Here is a 19347-nt window from a genome sequence, read left to right on the forward strand (position 1 = left end):
ATTACTGACAGAATTTTCATTTTTGGGTGAACTAACCCTTTAAAGGGCACCTATTATGCAAAATTCACTTTTACATGGTGTTTGAACATAAATGTGCGTTGGCAGTGTGTGTACACAACCACCCTATAATGGTAAAAATCCACCAAGTTTTTTTTAGTCCCCATAAATCATAAGCACTGTTTCAGAACAACCCGTTCTCAGATTCGGGGCAATGTGACGTACTTTTGCACAAGCCCCTCCCACGACTGTTGACTGACACTGCTACTGAGAGTTTCTGTTTTAATATCCATTCTGTGAGATGAGATTGTCCTGACGGAGCGCGAGCTCGTGAGGCTCCGCCCTCTGCGCCGAGAGCTGCAGCTCATTTGCATTTAAAGGGATACAAACTAAAACGGTGCATTTTTCTCAGCCCCAAAAAGTGACAATTTAAACATGCTGTAACAAATGAAATGAAAATATTTTGAGCTAAAACTTTACACGTTCACACTCTGGGGACATCAGAGACTTATTTTACATCTTGTGAAAAGGGACATAATAGGTGCCCTTTAAGGAATAGCTCTCTCAAAAATGTTCATCTCTTTTTAAAATAATATTTTAAACAATTTGGAATAAATAGGCTTTCATTCAATTTTTAAGCTTCAAATCAAGATACAAAAGCACCATAAAAGTAGTCTGCTGAACATGTTTGCTGTATTCCAAGTCTTCTAGAGCCATATATGTGTGGAACAGACAGAGATTTAGGTCATTATTCACTAAAAATCTTGTCAGCCACCCCAGCTCTCCATTTTCATCAAAGTTCAAGTCGATTTGAAACAAAATTGTGCCCGAGGTTTACTTCACTATCGTGATATACATCACGAAAAAAGAAAATTAGGACGGGACTTGATATTGTCCATTTGGAATTGATATGTTTGTCCATCTGGAATTGATCCTTGAAGTGATCCAGAAACTAAATGGACGATTGCCGGTGATCAGAGAAGAGATGACATAGCGAGGGGGACATTCATTTTTTTTCAATGACTCTTTCCCTGTCATTGATAGAATTTCCTATCATTAATGACACAATGATTTCCTGCCATTGATAGAATTTTCCATCATTTATGACAACGCTTATTGTCATAAGGTAGGGGTGCTATTACGCATCTACCTAACATTACTAAATGAAATATCGAACCCACAAAGAGGTATAGGACTGTGAAGCTTTGGGGGTGTTGATGGACGTGATCTATTCGATATGTTTTAATCATCATTCTGAATCCGATCCAGACACAGTCTTTGACAAAAATGTTATTTTCTCAGCTTTTATTCAAAATGTGTCTTTTTTTATGAAACTTACCCACATTCAAGTGTTGATAAAAAAGAATGTATGAAGTTGTTTGATGTTTTTTGTTGTTTTTTAAAATCAGAGTCTCTGTTCTTCATTTGATATATTGTATGTTCAGATATTCGTACAAAAAAATATTCCAAGGGCCATGAAATTTGTGCAAATGATCAATAATGCTGGAGCTGGCTGGCAACTTTTTAAAGAGTTAATTAAAGATTACAGAGGCATTTTTTTTTTTTTTTAAAGAATGATGTGCTCTGACAAATCATTCATCATTAACACTGCAACATTCAATAGAAAAAATAAGAGTGAATTTTGATTACATAGTGATTGGTGATTAATAAAAAAGGTAGTATTGTCTGATTTGTGAAAGAATCTTTCACACCACTTTTGTGAACCACATTATTAGGTTCCTTTAAAAGATCTGACTCCAAAGAATGATTCTTTCACAATCAGACATCACTACTCCTCTCTTGAATGAATAGGAATGTGTCATGTGATCCACTTTTGATTGTTTTTACAATGCTTTCGCATCCAAGTCCTCATTCATTGCAACTGTCTGGAAAAAACAACCAACACATTCTTCCAAATTTCACTTTTTGTGAAGTGAGGGTGAGTAACTGATGACAGTAAATGATTTACATTTATGGCTGAACTATATCAGTAAGCTGTACTCAGTAAACAGTCAGTTTAATCAGTAAGCTGACCAAACATATGCTACAGTGAAGGAGTCATCGATGCTAAGAGGTTCTCAGTTCTCTGCGTGGTACCTGTAGGAATTGTGTTTGCTGCTGGGCGAGCTGAGCCTGGGCCTGTCCTTGCTGTTGGGCTGTTCCTGTAGCCGTCTGTGACTGCGTCTGAGCCTGCTGCTCCGGCGTCTGTGCAGGCGGCTGCTGGGTGATGCTGATTGTTTGAGGCTGGCCCTGCTGCGGGGCAAAGGCAGTCACCACCTGCCCCATGAACATGGTGGTAGGCACCATAACTGCACCACACGCCATTGGGCCAGTTACTAGCTTAGTGAGGAGCTGTTGGGCAGCAGGGAACCTGTGTGAGGCAGGAGGACAGGATTTTAGTTATAAGTTTCTTTTCAAATGTTGGGACCAGTTTTACTGCGACATGGTCGGGGGTCCCCTAGAATGCTTTATTGTTCATCAGAAATTACCCAGTAGGTTTCTATATCCTCCAAAGGAGAAATATATATATACACAAACACACACACACACGTAACGCAGTCACTCCTACTAGCCTCTTTGGCAGGTTGAATTTGATATAATATACACATTTTTCAATTGTAGTCTTTTAAAAAGGCATCTGAAAGAATAAACTACTGTTGTCAAAAATATAGATTTTTGGATATATATTGATACTGAAATATCCGAAACGCTTCCAATACTCATTTCCGCAGAATAGGTACACGATACCAGCTGTGCTTTCTCACTCTCTCATGATCTCTCTAACAGCGAGTTGACACACAAACCCGCCTCCCCTAAAACACTTGTTTCATTAGCTCCAGATGAATATTGTTGGTGTTACAGGGCCTGAATTTGTGTATTGCGCATAATTTTTCTCATTCCTGAAACACCCAAAGTGCATGCACATAAAGCTTCCTCTCAGTACTAAATTGAGTTATTTTTCACTGCTTATTGACCTTAAACAGTCAAATACACACAAAATAAAGTCAAAATGCCGGTCTTGGCGAGTATTCATGTAAACAGCCAGTTATGCTTTAAGTGAATGTAAAGTTGATAAAGAAAATGCATGTGTAAAAGTATAATGGATGCGTTTGTCAGGTCTTAAAGTGACAGCAGCCTAATATACCTGTTTCCAAATTATGAGATAATATAAAAAATATCTATATGGCAGTTTTTCCCCATGGTATCGGTCAAAATTGTGGCCAGTCAGGAAAAAAGTTAAATGTTAAAAGTTAATGTCCTATATGTATATATACTCTTTTAAGTTGGTCTAGTATTCTAATGTGCAAATTTAACCGTAAATGTGCGCTTTATGTTTATGATGAGTCAAAGTGTCAGTGTGTGTTTGTAATAGTGCTACATGTACCGTATCTGCCGGTCTTGTGAGAAGGTGGCGACCGCGGCTCCGCTCGGGCTGCTGTTCTGGGCCAGGCTTGTGGCGATCTGCACAACATTGGCCTGCGTCGGCTGAGAGATCATCATGGTATTATACAAAGATGCCGGCAGTGCTCCCTGAGGAGACTGCAATGTGTGAGACGACCTCTGAGACTGCTAAGAAAAGACAGAGATACAAAGACTTGATATTAGATTATAGTAGGATGATTGCACACAATCTAATACTATATTATACATTTACTTTCGCATTTGATAGAGGGATGTTTTATCTTGTAAAATGTTTTAAAAAATTATATAAATTTTTTAATTAACTGTTTAATTATAGTTTAAGTTTTAATAAATTGATGTGCTTTTGTCATTTTTATTTATTTATTTACTATTTAGGTTTAATTTAGTTTTAGTTTTTATTTATTTAGGGTAACTTTTTTCAGTTATTTGCCAAGACAACATTTCTAATACACATATAATATTTCTATATTTTATCACAGTTTTATTTCAATGAACAGAAAATAAAATATTTGTTTTAGTTTTAGCTAATAATAATAACCTTGTAATGCAGCACTGAAATTAATTTTTCTGTCATTAAGTACTGTGATGGTCATCTCCATTGAAACTTCATATGTGCATTTAAATATTCTGAACATAGAATTTAATATAAACTTAGATAGAAACATATTATGACTTGTGTTACCTAAAGGATTTAAATTATGGTAAAATTTGAAAAACGTTGTTTTGATGAGTGCATATGCATGATCAGAAAATTTTACGAGTAAATATGAATGTCTAGTACAATTTTTTTGTACTCTGCCAGTTTCACTTTTTTATGAAAAATTGTCAAAGCTTACAGTCCTATTCTTCTCGATCACCTGAGTTAGGGTGGAGCTCTGATCTCTGAGAAGGTTCTGTTGCTGTGGCAGAGCCTGCTGAGGATGCTGTGTGACAGCGTGTTGTGTCGCCGTGTGTGTGGATTGCAGGCCGCTTTGTAGGCTCCCCGCCGGCACCACCGCCCCCTGCATGGACAGAGCGCCCCCTTGCTGCACGGACGATCCCTGCGTCAGCTGTACTGAGCCGAGGTTGAGACTGCCGCCTCCTGGCTGTAGGAACATCTACATACCGGTACCCAAACACATGGGTGTCAATTTGAGGCAGAGAGTGCACATTTAAACAAAAGCTAGGAGACGCTCTCACCTGTAAGCCCTGCCCTTGAACCCTTTGCAGCTCGTCCTGGATTTGCCGCAGTTCTTCTTGTTGTCTGTGGATGTTAGCCTCAATCATGCGTGTTCGCTGTTCCAGCTGCTCCTTAAGATGCTGCATTGCATCCATCTGTGTGGAAAACTGGATAACTGGCTACAAAACAATAAACAGCACCAGGTATAATATAATAATAATTTGAATAGGCCTTAAGAGTTAACACTAGCAGGACAATACAGGTCTTCAGAACTTATTCAATAGATTAGCAAATATCTATATTATATATATAAAAAATCTTATTTTGCCTATCATGTGATTACTTTTTAAATTATATGTTTTTAAAATATATGATGTTTTAAAAAGATGTATCATATGCTCATCAAGGCTGTTTATTTGATCCAAAATACAGAAAAAAGTAATATTGTGAAATATGATTACTATTTACAATAACTCTTTTCTGAATTTTCAAAACAGTCGTGCCGCTTAATATTTTTGTGGAAAGCGTGATGCGTATTTTTTCAAGATTCTTTGATAAATAGAAAGTTCAAAAGAAGAGCATTTATTTGAAGCAGAAATCTTTTGTAGCATTATAAATGTATTTACTGTCGCATATGATTAATTGAATGCATACTTGCTGAATACAAATATACATATCCACCGACCACCGCACTCGCTCTAGTGACACCAGCAACTGAAAGACCGATATCAGTCGAACACTGATTTGCAAGAGTGATACTAGTGAATGCAGTAATATGTTTAATTACCTGCACTGTGGGCTGAAGTGGTTGAGGCTGCTGAGGCTGAGACACAAGAGATGTTGCCATTGTCTGTCCTGTGTTCTGAGAACTCATCGACTGAAGAGGGACGACACACAAGGTCAAAACTCCCACATACATAAGAGGTGACAATTTCATTTTATTTTCAAATTTTCTTTTTAATCCCAAATTTTGGTTTATTTCCATGTTAAATTGGGTTTTGTGTGTCGGCTCCACTGTATTTCTGATGATGATAGCATGTACCAACCTGACTGCTGATGGAGGACCTCCGCTGTGATGTCATCTCAATGGCAGACACTGATTGGCGGGGCGGTGTGCTATGGTCTGTCTGCAGCTTTGTCTGTGTGGCTACAGACACACAAACATACATGGGCCAGTTACACTACTGAAATATGTGTAAACATCTTAACATGCAGTGGCTGTGTTGCTTACCAACACTGTCTCTCTTTGGTATGGAATACGTACATGTGGGGTCCGAGACGGCGGTGTGTGAGGAGGACTTTCGGGAGCTCCGTGATGAGGCAGAGGGTGTGCGGCTGCGATCGAATCGCTCTAGTGCCTCCTTCAGGCTGGAGGTGTTTAATTGGGACTCAGAGCCGGAGTCTTGAGACTGAGCAGAGTGAAACGGAGTGAGGTTAAAGGATAGTTCTGGGTTCAACACAAGTTAAGATCTATCAACAACATTTGTGCAATAATGTTGCTTACCACAGAAAATAATTATGGGGAAAAAACATCCCTTAAAAATAAAAAGGGTAATGACATTTTTTATTAATATAATAAAAAAAATATACACACACAGACATACACATACACATATATACATGTATATGAATATATATGTATATGAATATATATATATATATATATATATATATATATATATATATATATGTGTGTGTGTGTGTGTGTGTGTGTGTGTAAATAAATGTTATGCTATTTTACATATTTGCCTGTTAAAATTGAATAGATAATAAATAAAATATGTAAATAAGAATAGATGTATTCAATTTATGTACAAAAATATGTATTAAAATGTTAAATATAACAATACATTAATATATCAACCCCTCCCGTTTCACAGACAAGTCTTAAGCCTAGTCCCAGACTAAAATGCATGTTTGAGCTGTTTTAACTGAAAGGAACTTGCATTGGCATATCTTAAAATATGTCAGTGCCATTGTTTTTATCTCTAGATGCACACCAGCAATGTTTTTTTCTAAGGCACATTCATAAAAGACACTTAAATGAACTAAGGCCTAATCCTGGCTTAATCTAAACCCTGTCTGTGAAACCAGGCCCAAATGAAATGTATAAATGTAAATTTGTATAATATATTTACTTATTAATATTATTTTTCATATTTGTCTGTTATATTTTGTGGATGAATGGAATTCAGAATTGAATAAATAATTAATAAAACAGGAACAAAATAAATGTCTTATAGACCAAAGACCAATGTGCAGCATCCACCTGGATGATGCGACGGCAGCCATATTGCGCCAAAACGCTCAACACACACCAGCTTATTGGTGGAGAGGAGACAGAGTTATGAAGCCAATCAGTATATCTATTATTAGGAGGCCATGATGGACAGAGGCCAATGGGCACATTTGGACAGGATGCCGAGGTTACACCCCTGTTCTTTTTTCGAAAGACATCCTGGGATTTCTTTATGACCACAGAGAGTCGGGACCTCGGTTTAACATCTCAATCGAAGGACGGTGCTTTTTGACAGTATAGTGTCCCCATCACTACTGGGGCGTTAGGACCATAGACTGTAAAAAAATATGGACGTAGTGCCCGTGACATCACCCATAGGTTTCTGAAGAGTATTTTTGAAGCTCAAAGTGGGCGGAGCCAGCCGTCGCAATCTTGTTAGCGAGTCACCGCGTGACACTCCCGGATAAATGAAAATGGGCAAAAAGGCGGGATTAGCTGAGGTGACGTGACGGCTAACAGACAGCAGACAAACGGCTAGTAGTAACAGCATCGCCAATCCACCTGTCACTCAAGTGGCCACGCCCTTAATTATGCAGAACTTTAAGGCTTTATACAATTTAAACGGATGAGTTATTAAAAAAACTCACAGTGTCATGAAGGGCAAAATTAGCTTACTAGACCAAAACCACTTTTTGCACCAGGCTGTGAACACATTTTTTTCTGCTGTAAAGTTTAAGATGGGGGGTTTATAGGATTGACTCTGTTTAAGATGATGGCAATTTAAGATGGGGGGTATATGGGATTGACTCTCTTTTGCAGCCTGTCTATAGCGGCCAGTCGATGAATTGCGGTTTAAGTCACTTCCGTGTTGGTTTCAAGAGAAAGACAGGAAGGTTGCCGCTTGGTCAGGACCCACACATACCACAGGGTGAGCACCCCCTACTGGCCTCACAACTGAAGTGAACTGAAAGTGTCTCACCTTGTCTGCTGAGATCTCAGGAGGCGATTCCTCAATGCCCAACTCCCTGCGCTGTTCAGCCCTCACTTCAGCATAACTAAGACAAAAAATAAATAAAACTGAGAAATTCTCTATAAACAGTAGCACCATGTTCTGCTTTACGCTTTATAGTGCTGTGCCTGGTTAGGATTCAGTATAAAACCACAAAATGACTTCTTGTTAGTAGATATCCAATCAAACTTTACATGTTCTGAAAGTCTCACCTGACCACAGTGTGCGTGCAGACGATGAACTCCGGCCGCGAGTTCCACTGGTGGTAGGTGATATAGTAGTGAGTCTGAAGCCAGATCCACTGCTGACCTTTAGTCAGAAAACGGTAATAGCACGACTTGCCCTTACCATACTGCATCACTGAGAGAGAGAGAGAGAGAGAGAGAGAGAGAGAGAGAGAGAGAGAGAGAGAGAGAGATTATATGTATTATTGTTACAAAGTCAGAACTCAAGACAATGTCATTCAAACATCATTTTCAAACTTTAGAAGTAGGGAGACACAGGTACACACAAATACAAACAGTAGTTCAACTCACAGTGTTCATGGCACTTGGCCAGAGTCTCCAGGTCATCCACGTGATAGTAGTCGTACCCTGAAGTACCCAGAACCTCAAAGGGTAGGTAACCTATGATGGGAGGAGCCCTGCGAAACATAACACAAACAACTTCACATCAACCGCATGCATGCATTCAGTAGGGTCAAAAACATGTTCATTGAAAAAGAAAAAGATTTCAATCATGAAAAAGATTTCAAATAGTCAAGAAACTCTATATAAAAAACATAATTCTATAACCTAACTGCTTGTTAAATAATATGAAACTGTGTGACTCTTTTGTGTTTTGCCCATTTCAACAACACAGAAAAAAAAAATCCTTCAAAATTATTTGAATTTGTCAAGTGCCTGAAAAAAACCCTTGTGCGCTTCATCCGGTATACCACATCTATGACATTTAATTATTTATTTAATTTTTTTCCAGGTTAAACATTAGTACAAAGTATAACAAAACTAACAAAATAAGTTTCATTAATACCCTTGTTAATGAATACCCTGGAACCAATTATTTCTTGTCATTGGTGATATGAATGTTAAAAACATGTTTTAAAATAATTATTGTAAAATTATTTTCGAAGTCAAAGCTCAGACTTCAAAGAAGCTGCACATGGTCATTTTCCCAGTTAATAAAGTTATTAATTTACATTTAAATATATTTGTGTTCATGTAAATGTGTCATTGCGAAAGATTAACATTGAAATGTAATGATTTTCATAAGTTTTAAATATTATAATTTATTGATTTTAATCTGATTACTCATCTTTTATTCACCGGTATTTGTTTTGAGATTATACTGACACCCCATCTTAAAATATATATATATATATATATATATATATATATATATATATATATATATATATCATCAGTGTCTTCTTTTGTGAAATAAAATAAAACAATAAAAAGCACAAATGCCAAGTTGTACTTTTTGACTAGAAATGTCAAGATGTTTTACAGGAGAAAACTAAACTGAACAGATTTTTAGGCATTCCTTGAGTCACATGCAAATGTTTTGGGATAGAAAGCTCTGAAGTGTTAATAGCCTCTGCTAAACAACCGATAATGTGGAAAATCTTATTCAATCGCTTTAATATCTAGCATCTGTGCCGATTAAACTGAATCCTTTATTTGAACTATATATAGAGTTGCAGCAGCGCCAGCAGCTATTTTTCCAAAACGACTCGACTAAATTCAGTATAAACCTTTCCAAGCATAACAGTATTAGATTTTATAGAGAAAATTATGTTCATGCTATTCCAGATGTACAAGCCTTTGAGCCTGTGGGATGAATGAGCTATTGATAATTCTGAGATATACTGTGCGCTAACAAAATGTAAGCATGTACAATAAACACATGCCCAAAAACTGAGAAAAATCTTAAAGGAAGCATCAAGGCCTGGGTATACTTGGTTTTCCGCGTTCCGCCCCATCTCCAGTATACTCCTTTGGCCGCGAGCACGGAAAGACACGTTCGGCGCGTGCGCACTATCTAGTGGACTTTGCCGTCTAGTGAACGCTGTTGTATGCGCACCGTCTGCATAGACACAAAAATTAGGCTGCACCTGGACAGTGATTCATTTATAAAGACTTATTTATAAACATATTTTGTACTCACAATTTGTATTATTTAGAGCTTGGCATTACTAGAAAAATGTATATTCATTATAAAAATGCCCAAGGAGTTTTATGATTTTATTCATTTACGTTACATTTCCGTTAATAAAATAAAAAATAAAATAAAATTAGGGTACCTAATTTACCTAAAAAAGGGTACCTAATGCGAGGGTGAATTAAAAATATCATATATACTTTAGTCTCTCTGAATACTCTATTCTGATTGGCTGGAAGGTGTACAATAAAACCGTTTAATACACGGGTAGTTCAAAGTCAGTTTTAGCACCGTTCTATTACATTAATGCGCTGTTTTCATTGAAGCACACGCACGCAAACGTCACTCGGAGATCATGCTGCGACCTCACACACATAGACATACAGGAGCACAGAAACTGCCCTGCGACCTTTATTAATAAGTTAACTTCGCTACCGAATTGCTACATTATATTTCTCAGCAATGAGGGCGTAACATTGCTGGTTTTGAAGTAATTAAACTCATTTTCGTTGTTAATAGAGAGAGACTCTGAACAGATGAAGGTATCTTTCTCTCTCTCTCTCGGTAATTAATTCAAATAAATTCTACAATTCATTTACTCAAATAAATGTAATCATACACAGTACTTTAGTCTTATTCAAAGCAGGCAGAATGCTAGATCTAAAGAGCAGTAACTGACTAACCATCATTTTTACCCTTCCAGTCAACTATTATGCTGCAAATATCAATAACATCTTTAAGTTGTCATTGCTGGCAAATGACCATGGTATAATATAATAATTCATAGTTCATAATTCATAGATAATTCATGGCTCGGTGCTTCGAGTCGGGTGGTTCTTTGCCTAAACGTAGAGCATTCAAATCGCTTAAAGCCGAAGATTATGCCTTACTTGATTCTTAGTTGTTTGGCCATATTTTAATGCTTGGTTTGTCTTGTTTTAAATCATTTTAAGTCATCTTGAGGCCCTTTTGAAAGTTTGCCGAGGCCTCCTAATTGAGAAACACTAAGTTTACGCCTGGCATTAAGATCTGCATTGCAGTGTCAATGTTAATCTGTCACCTACTCAACTGTCAATCAACCATTGTGCTAAAAAAATGGGGTTTGAAACGTTGATGGTTACACACAGCTTAGAAACAAAACAAAAAACCTTTAAGACACACACCTTTAAGGCACGCACATGTTAAGATCAGTCACATGATTTGCTTCTTTCTCACTTTCTTTTTTATTTCCTTCCTTACTTCCATCTTTCCTCGTTATTTTCTTCCCTTTCTTGTTTAATTTCATCCCTTAGTTCTTTATTTTCTATCTATCTATCTGTCTATCTATCTATCTATCTATCTATCTATCTATCTATCTATCTATCTATCTATCTATCTATCTATCTATCTATCTATCTTTCTTTTCTTCTGTCTTTCAAAAACTAGTAACACACTGACATAATTAGTTATTTAGTCCTCCTGAAATCATAGACCCTGTCCTCGTCTGACCTCTAGTGATCAAATCACCTGAGACAGATCTTAACATCCGGTGTAAGCATCTCAGTGGAACAACAAACTAGCAGAGGTACTCTTTAGTTTTACTGGAGGGGAAAGGTGATGCGTGCTCTTGACAATGAGCTCATAGCAACACAAAACCAGTCGCGAGAACAGATGAGGTTTGTACCTGTGGTCCAAGAAGAGGAATTTCCACTCTAAACTGTGTCTGGAGGTGAATTCCTCATTGGGCTCCTCTACAGTACACATTTCCTGTCGAAACAGAGATTATAAACAGGACCATTCGAACTTATGAGCACGTCTAGCAGACAAAAAAACGAGAACAGAAACCAAGTGACCTACTTCTCACACTGAGTGTTTTGTATGCTGGTCATTTATCAGTGTCTTCACAAACAAAGCTAATTCTTGCACAAACATGTACAGTGTCTATCAACACACCCCCACACATATTCATCTTTTGTCATGATGAACATGTACACAGCAGATCTCACTGAGGTTGTCACTGTCTGTCAGGCAAATGTTAGAAGTCACAGGACCAATGAGAAGGTGCCAAGTCGGCTTTTGCTCAACCCACCTTGATAAACTGAGGTTTGGCTAACCTCACAGTTGCTATGAAACACACTCTGTCTTCAAAAGTGGGCCTCAGCGATCGCTGGATCACTCCCTCAAAGCCGTTACGTGTTGAGTTAGGCACTAAAGACAAAAAGACAAGCGAATCTTTATAAAAGGACGTTTTTTAAGAGAGAAATAATGAACAGTAAGCCTATTTTCTTCAGCCTACCATTAGGGGGCAGCAAACTGTGAGGAAACGTCAAGCACTTTTTGTATTTAAAACAGCAAGCTCCTGCAGTGTTCATTTTAACACGTAGTTAATGTTTTTTGATGAAAATGTCTGTTACATTTAGTCAATATTTCATTATCATATTCATTCATTCACACTAAAATGGGAAATGTGCACGCACACACGTTTTCATGTTTTATGGGGACTTTCCATAGTCATAATAATTTTTATACTATACAAACTGTATATTCTATCACCTTACACTAACACTACCCCTAACCCTACCCATCACACAAAACAGCATTTTTACATTTTCACAACCTCACTTACTATGATTTATAAGCTGTTTTCCAAGGACAAGGATTTTGGATATTGCCATCTTTGTGGGAACATTTTGTTCTAGTAAAAATCTAGGGTTTACCAGGCCACCCACACACACACACATACACACACACATATACAAAACTGCCATGGTATCTCTCTGAGAAGTTACCATTCAAATGTTTGGGGGCAGTAAGATTTAAGAAGTTAATATTTAAAGAAATGCTTATTTTTTCAGCAAGACATCTAAAAATGTTACAAAAATTATGTTAATAATTTTAACATAAAATAAAAATAAAAAGTATTGGTCTCTTCAAAATATTAATCAGCACAACTTTTTCAACATTGATAATCAGAAATGTTTCTTGCTCACCAAATTAGAACCATTTCTGAAGGATAATAATTCATAAAAATATTTCAGCAAAAATAAGTTTTTCCATGATTTAAAAAATGTATAAACAATTATTAATGTGTCAAGCATTAAGCATATAACGTATTTCTTAACATAAAATATGTAAGGGTTAATGCCCGACAAGGTGTCCATTGTCAGGTATTAATGGACGACGGCGAGGCGTGAACCGTCTGACGCGGTTGCCTCCGCCGAAGTCCATTAATACCTGACAATGGACACCTCGAAGGGCATTAACCCGCTTATACCATGGTCGCTTGCCAAATAACACATTTTTAAAACATTAGTTTCTATTTTAATTAGTTTTACAATCGAAATCTAAAGTTTTTACAAACAATAACTTGGTTTCCCTGGTTACGCCTGATGGTTTATTTACTAGGTGTCCTCTATCACTTTTTAATGGACACCCTACAGCCAATCAGAATCGAGTATTCACCCAGACCATGGTATAAAACATGAAAATTGTCCTTATGAAAACCTGAACTTATGAAATAATAGCATATAATTAGAATCCTAAGATAAGATCTACTTTTAAATTTTAATTAAAATGATTTAATTGTCATTGTGGATGTTCTTTTTTGTCTTATCTTTATTGTTGCTAAAAAAAAAACCTTCATTAACAAACATTTGTATCAGTAATTTAATTGAAAAAACTGCTTCCTGTGCTTATAAATACATCTTAAGGTGTAAAAGTTTTAATATTCCCCTATCAACTATAATTAAGTCTATGTGTAGGCTGATTCCCCCGGGGGAAAAAGTGTGAACACAGCGGCTCTGTGGGGAAACAACTCTCTTGTTTGATCATCTTAACCAATATTGGCTCCACCAATGGTGTGATTTTAGGACGAGGCTATCTGTTTTCAAGAACAACAAAACACACACACACACACAGAAAGTTTACCATTATATATATATATATATATATATATATATATATATATATGTGTGTGTGTGTATGTATGTGTGTGTGTGTGTGTGTGTGTGTGTATATATATATTAAAAAAAAACACAAATCCACAAAGCCACAAATGGTAAACTTTCTGTCTTAAAATCTGGGTCAGAAGCCTGTTTCTCTGGCACACTGGCTTTACACAACACTTCCTATTGAAATAATGATCCTTGCTCCATCTTCTTTCATAAGAAGCACAAGCAATCAAGCACTTGGCTGGGTAATTCAATAAATGGATCCATATGAAAGACTCGGCTGATGCCGCGGGTGCTCGTTCTGACACTCACCAGTGTTGAGGGACTTAAAGTTTCCGATGAACTTGACATACTCATAAACGGGCGGCTCTTTCGGGTCGATCGTGCCCCGGAGCATGTGACAACAGAACTCTAACTGGTTCTTTGCTGCAGGGAAGCAAACAAAACAAAACAAAACAAAACAACAAGAAAACAGCATTAATGAGCTATAGTCTAGTCTCAGAAATAAGACAATAACAGAGAGAACAGAGGAAACAGAATGAGAATGAAGCCAATGATTTGGTCATGAGGAGATGATAAACATGTATGAGAGCGATTCTTACTCTTTAGGTAGTCTGGGGTGAGGGTCTCTCCTTCCAGCATGTGTGTGGACAGGGCTTTATATACCTCCGAATGCTCACCAAGTGGGAGGAAATTCAACAGATTCTGATCCACAAGATCAGACTGAAAACACAACAACAGACTTTGTCAGTATCTCTCATACTTGCACAGTAAAGCTGCATTCACGTGGACGGTGTTTAAATTGCTGGAGGTTGCAGAGTTATTTTTTCTAGCAAACATTCTGTATCAACCATTGTATTCATAACTGATCAGGTGACAGACAATTGCACAACCTTTAGTGGTCGCCGCATTGTGCCACTGCTCATTTGCATTTAATGTTACAAAAAATTCTATTTCAAATAAATGCTGTTCTTTTGAACTTTCTATTTACCAAAGAATCCTCAAAACATAATATTAAGCAGCACAACTGTTTTCAACACTGACAATCAGAAACATTTCTTGAGCGGCGAATCAGCATATCAATACCAATACCAATTGCTCCCATACCCCCAATCGCTCCCCGGGCACCGCAGTGAATGGCTGCCCACTGCTCCGGGTGTGTGTGTCCACGGTTTGCAGTGTGTGTGTCTTCACTACTCACTGCTCCTAATGTGTGTGCACTATCTTAGATGGGTTAAATGCAGAGGACAAATTCCGAGTATGGGTTACCATACTACGCCTTCACATCTCACACACACATTACAATGATTTATGAAGGATCATGTGACACCGAAGACTCGAGTAACGAGGCTGAAAATCCAGCTTTGCCATCACAAGAATAAATTACATTTTTAAATATATTAAAATTGTAATAACATTTCCACAATATGACTGTTTCACAGTATTTTTGATCAAATAAATGAAGTGTGTTCATACTCACAGGTAGATGTTCTAATAAAGACGTAACGCTTTCTGAGACGTAGATTATGTTGCCGTCCGTCATGATGGCCAGAAAGAAGCCATCTAACGCCTAAAAGAATAAAGCAATGAAGAATATCCATAATACTGTAGTTTTAGCATTTACTGAATTAACACACATGAGTAGGGGCTTTAGGCAAGTGTGTGTACCAGTAAGAGAAAGTCCTCACCTCCAGCATCAGCTGTGTGAACTCCTCATTGCTAAGGAAGGGCGGCTTCCAGTCCTGACGGATTTCACTTGACTCAGACTGCGCAGCAATTTCTGATGGTAAGACAATACAAACAACAAGAGTTCGGTTTCAAATACAGGAGGACAAACTTTACAATACAAGCTTATTTTCATAAGGTTAATAAACTAAATGTCTGATTAATTATTAAATGTTTACTTTATTTATAACAGAATGAACTCCTAGAGCATAATTATTATGTACTTATCAATATTAGCACCGTAAAACAGGGTTTTTATATCTCTTTCAAAAAATTTTTTTTGAATCTCTTTCAAAAATGGTCTCATCCCCAAAAATAATACCAAAAGCAATCCTTCCATGAGGAATATAGCGACTAAAAGATGTCCTAATTTCTTTGGTGGTGCCTGTTCAATCTTTTGCTTTGACTGCAGCTTCCAATTTGTTGTATGCAGACTACCGGTAATTGTTTTATGCAGACTTTTGTCTATATCAGAAATATCTACTTCTATATGTTGAGTGAGAAAAGCAAACTGTGGTGGAGGTTTTACACGTTTTACATGTCATCAGACGGCTCCTTCCTGTCTAAGTGGGCGGTTCTTGGCCAGAATACATCGATAGTAACTAGTCAACTAAACAATTACAGAGAAAAAATTGTATGTCAAAAATGTTGAATACATTATTGATTGAAAATATGAAAAGTTTTTTTTTTTTTCTTTTTTTTTTTTTCTTTTAGTCAATGAAAATATTAAGTTGACTTGTATTTTCAAAATGATAACTGATCTAAAACGTATGACAAATCGAGATCTAAAAATATCTGGTAACTAATAATTGGTATGAAACTGCAGTAACCTTTGTGCTTGCGCAGGAAGTCGATGCTCTTTTGTAGGATGGTAGACTTGTCCATCTTGCGGGTGTTTCCCGGCAACATAGTGCCCAGTTCCTTGATGAGCACATTGAACTGGTCTCGCCTCTTCTTTTCCGACTTGTTCCTAGATACTCTGTAGGTGGAAAAACAAGAGGTGGAAAATTCCACAGTGGAAATCAATCGTTGACTTTAAGATAATAAGATAATGACATAATTTCATTGGTATTTCAGAAGCTTTCAAAGTCACAGTTGAGCTCTAAACTGCACGTCATGTAACTACCTATTAATTATCATAAATTCTTCAATTTACCCCTAAAATTGATAATGAGACACTATCTGATCTGAGAAAAATCTTGCAATGCTGAGAGAAACCATTTCACGGTTCTGTGATTGTATATAGAAGATGAGGGTGAATCTGTGCACTCAGGTCTAAACAGTCATAACTAGGTCACACTTAAGTTTCTATTCCTGATGCAAAACCACTTTAGATATACAAACGTGGAAAAGGACTTGTCTATACAATCCTCTAGTGTAATGAATCATGTTTAATCCATTCTTCCATGAGATAATGGAATGAGGGGTTGGCTCACAATAGAAGTTTGCCTTGATTAAGAGAAAGAAATTCCCATTGAGCTACCATAATCATAATGTTTTGTTTGTATAATCACCTTTTTGCTTTGTCCTTCTCATCTTCTTCCATCAACCCATCAAAGATACTGCTGTCATCCCTGAAATGAGACCAATAGTAAAAGCGGTTAGACCAGCTTGACCAATGTGAGCTCTACCTAGCTATATCAAAGACAGCTTCATTCTTCACCCATCCCAATGTTAGTGGGATTGTTCCCCAAAAATTAATAATGAGGAACTAACGCTTTCAAGATTTCAAACAGGGCACAATAAGTCTTCTGAAGTCATATGATAGCTCTGTGTGAGGAACAGACTGAAATTGAAATCATTTTTCATTGTTCAAATATTCACCAAAAAATGAATATTCTGCCAATTACTCATGTTTTTCTAAACCCATAAGACCAAAACGTTGATCTTACTTTTTAATCAAAGTCTTCTGAAGAGACATGATCACTTATATGATGAACAGATTTAATTTAGGCTTTTATTCACATATAAACACTGATCAACGCTAATTCATAGGGCACATCAGATATGGTATCGGAAGCTCAAACATGCTTGGATTTCTTCTACGAAATTTTATGAAATTTTTGAAGCATCAATGTTTTTGTGGAATGGCCTGTCACTAGAGGGACAAAAATCTATCATGTTTTATTAAAAATATCGGTCACACTTTATATTAGGGTCCAGTTCTCACTATTAACTTACTATTAACTACGACTTTTGCCTCAATAAACTCCTAAATATGGTTTATTAATGTTTGCAAGGTAGATGTGTAAAGTTTAATGTATTGGGTAGGATTAAGGGATGTAGAATATGGTCATGTAGAATAAGGCATTAATATGTGCTAATAAACAGCCAAACTAAACTTAAGTGTTACCAAAATATCTTTATGTGTGTTTCCAAGATCAACGAAAGTCTTATGGGTTTGGAACGACATAAGAGTAAGTAAATGATAACAGAATTTGTGGGTGAACTATCCCTTTAACTGCTGAAACTAGATCAGTCAGATCTGTGAACAAATCATTCGGAATGGTTTTGTGAACTGCAAGATCAAACTCAAAAGGACTATTAATTCCCTGAATCAAATATTGCTGATGCTTGAATCATTATCTTGACATTCTTTCTGTCCCTGTTCATTGTAATTGCATGGAAAAGAGCGGCCAGAACAATCTTCAACATGTCCTCTTTTCTGTTTCACTGTCATACAGGTTTGGAACGACATGAGGGTGGGTAAATGAGTGAGCGAGTTAATGAGGAAATATAAAAACGACTAAACAGAGAAAATGTTTAAGCCATTTCTTCTGATGCCCCACAATATTTCATCATAATCAGATCAGGCAATAAATCATTGATAAAACAGGCAGTAGGTCAGCAATGGAGGTGGCAGTGAGAGGCGGACATAAAGGTCTGAAGGGGCGCTGTGTGTGTGTGTGTGTGTGTGTGTGTGTGTGTGTATATATTTAGATACCCAGTGTTCTCTGACTCAGCTGCTTTGTGAGCACAAGACAGAAAGCAAGACCAGCTGGTCATGGCAGAGGATCTGAGAACAGTTTGTAACAGTATGGGTTTGGGAAGACATGAGGTCGAGTGAGTAAATGACAGTTTATGTATGATCTTTTAAAGGTCATCTCAACACGACAACAGTCACTCTGTCTTTTTCAGCTTTGAGATAATTGGTCTTTTGCACAGGGTGTTCAAATGTGTGTCTATCTCTGGAACTGAAGAGATCATAATGACCTTTCATTTATTGTGTGTAGGTAGAGTGATGCGTGTACACAAGTGAATTTGAGTTTTTTTGTGTATTTGCAAAGTTACAAATTAATGAGTGCAAACAACAGGCTGGGTAAATAAACCAATGTGCATTTTGCTCTGCCGCTGGGTGTCCATTACCAACATTCTTACACAAACAATCCAGAGTTTGCCCCAGTCCATTTGCATTAATGGTTGTGGGTGTGTGAATGTGTGTTTGAGTGAGGAAGCACCCACTGCTCTAACAATGCCACATAATATATTCGATATTATTGCTGCATGTGAAAAGATTACAGATATGCAGTTTTGCAGGAAACAGAAAAAGAAAATAAAGGGAAAATTTTTTTGCAAATAATGTCTAACGTCTATTAGTGATTCTAAAAATACACTGACGTCACTTGGCTGCCAAACTAAAATATATTTATATCAGCTCTGTGAATACAAAGCCATCTGCTTAAAATGGTGGCCGCATATAATA

The 19347-nt window shown here is 37.0% G+C and overlaps 1 protein-coding gene across 3 annotated transcripts in view; it reads right to left on the reverse strand.

Annotated features, from left to right (window-relative positions):
* clocka (clock circadian regulator a) overlaps positions 1 to 19347 on the reverse strand; it is a 63835-nt gene that overhangs the window by 4817 nt on the left and 39671 nt on the right. Inside the window, exons 6-23 of one of the 3 annotated variants that reach the window (XM_079888322.1) lie at positions 17159 to 17218; positions 16475 to 16623; positions 15608 to 15699; positions 15400 to 15489; positions 14522 to 14642; positions 14232 to 14345; positions 12059 to 12177; positions 11654 to 11736; positions 8364 to 8470; positions 8040 to 8187; positions 7798 to 7873; positions 5844 to 5988; positions 5626 to 5726; positions 5367 to 5456; positions 4600 to 4734; positions 4278 to 4517; positions 3383 to 3567; positions 2095 to 2368 (exon numbers count right to left, since the gene is read on the reverse strand). In XM_079888322.1, the coding sequence (XP_079744448.1) occupies positions 2095 to 2368; positions 3383 to 3567; positions 4278 to 4517; positions 4600 to 4734; positions 5367 to 5456; positions 5626 to 5726; positions 5844 to 5988; positions 7798 to 7873; positions 8040 to 8187; positions 8364 to 8470; positions 11654 to 11736; positions 12059 to 12177; positions 14232 to 14345; positions 14522 to 14642; positions 15400 to 15489; positions 15608 to 15699; positions 16475 to 16623; positions 17159 to 17218 (2329 nt within the window). Of the gene's footprint in view, positions 1 to 2094; positions 2369 to 3382; positions 3568 to 4277; positions 4518 to 4599; positions 4759 to 5366; positions 5457 to 5625; positions 5727 to 5843; positions 5989 to 7797; positions 7874 to 8039; positions 8188 to 8363; positions 8471 to 11653; positions 11737 to 12058; positions 12178 to 14231; positions 14346 to 14521; positions 14643 to 15399; positions 15490 to 15607; positions 15700 to 16474; positions 16624 to 17158; positions 17219 to 19347 lie in introns of all 3 variants that reach the window. The other 2 variants (XM_079888321.1, XM_079888320.1) reach the window with 2 other exon arrangements.

The sequence above is a fragment of the Squalius cephalus genome (genome assembly GCF_949319135.1).
Source record: "Squalius cephalus genome assembly, chromosome: 12".
NCBI lineage: Eukaryota > Metazoa > Chordata > Actinopteri > Cypriniformes > Leuciscidae > Squalius > Squalius cephalus.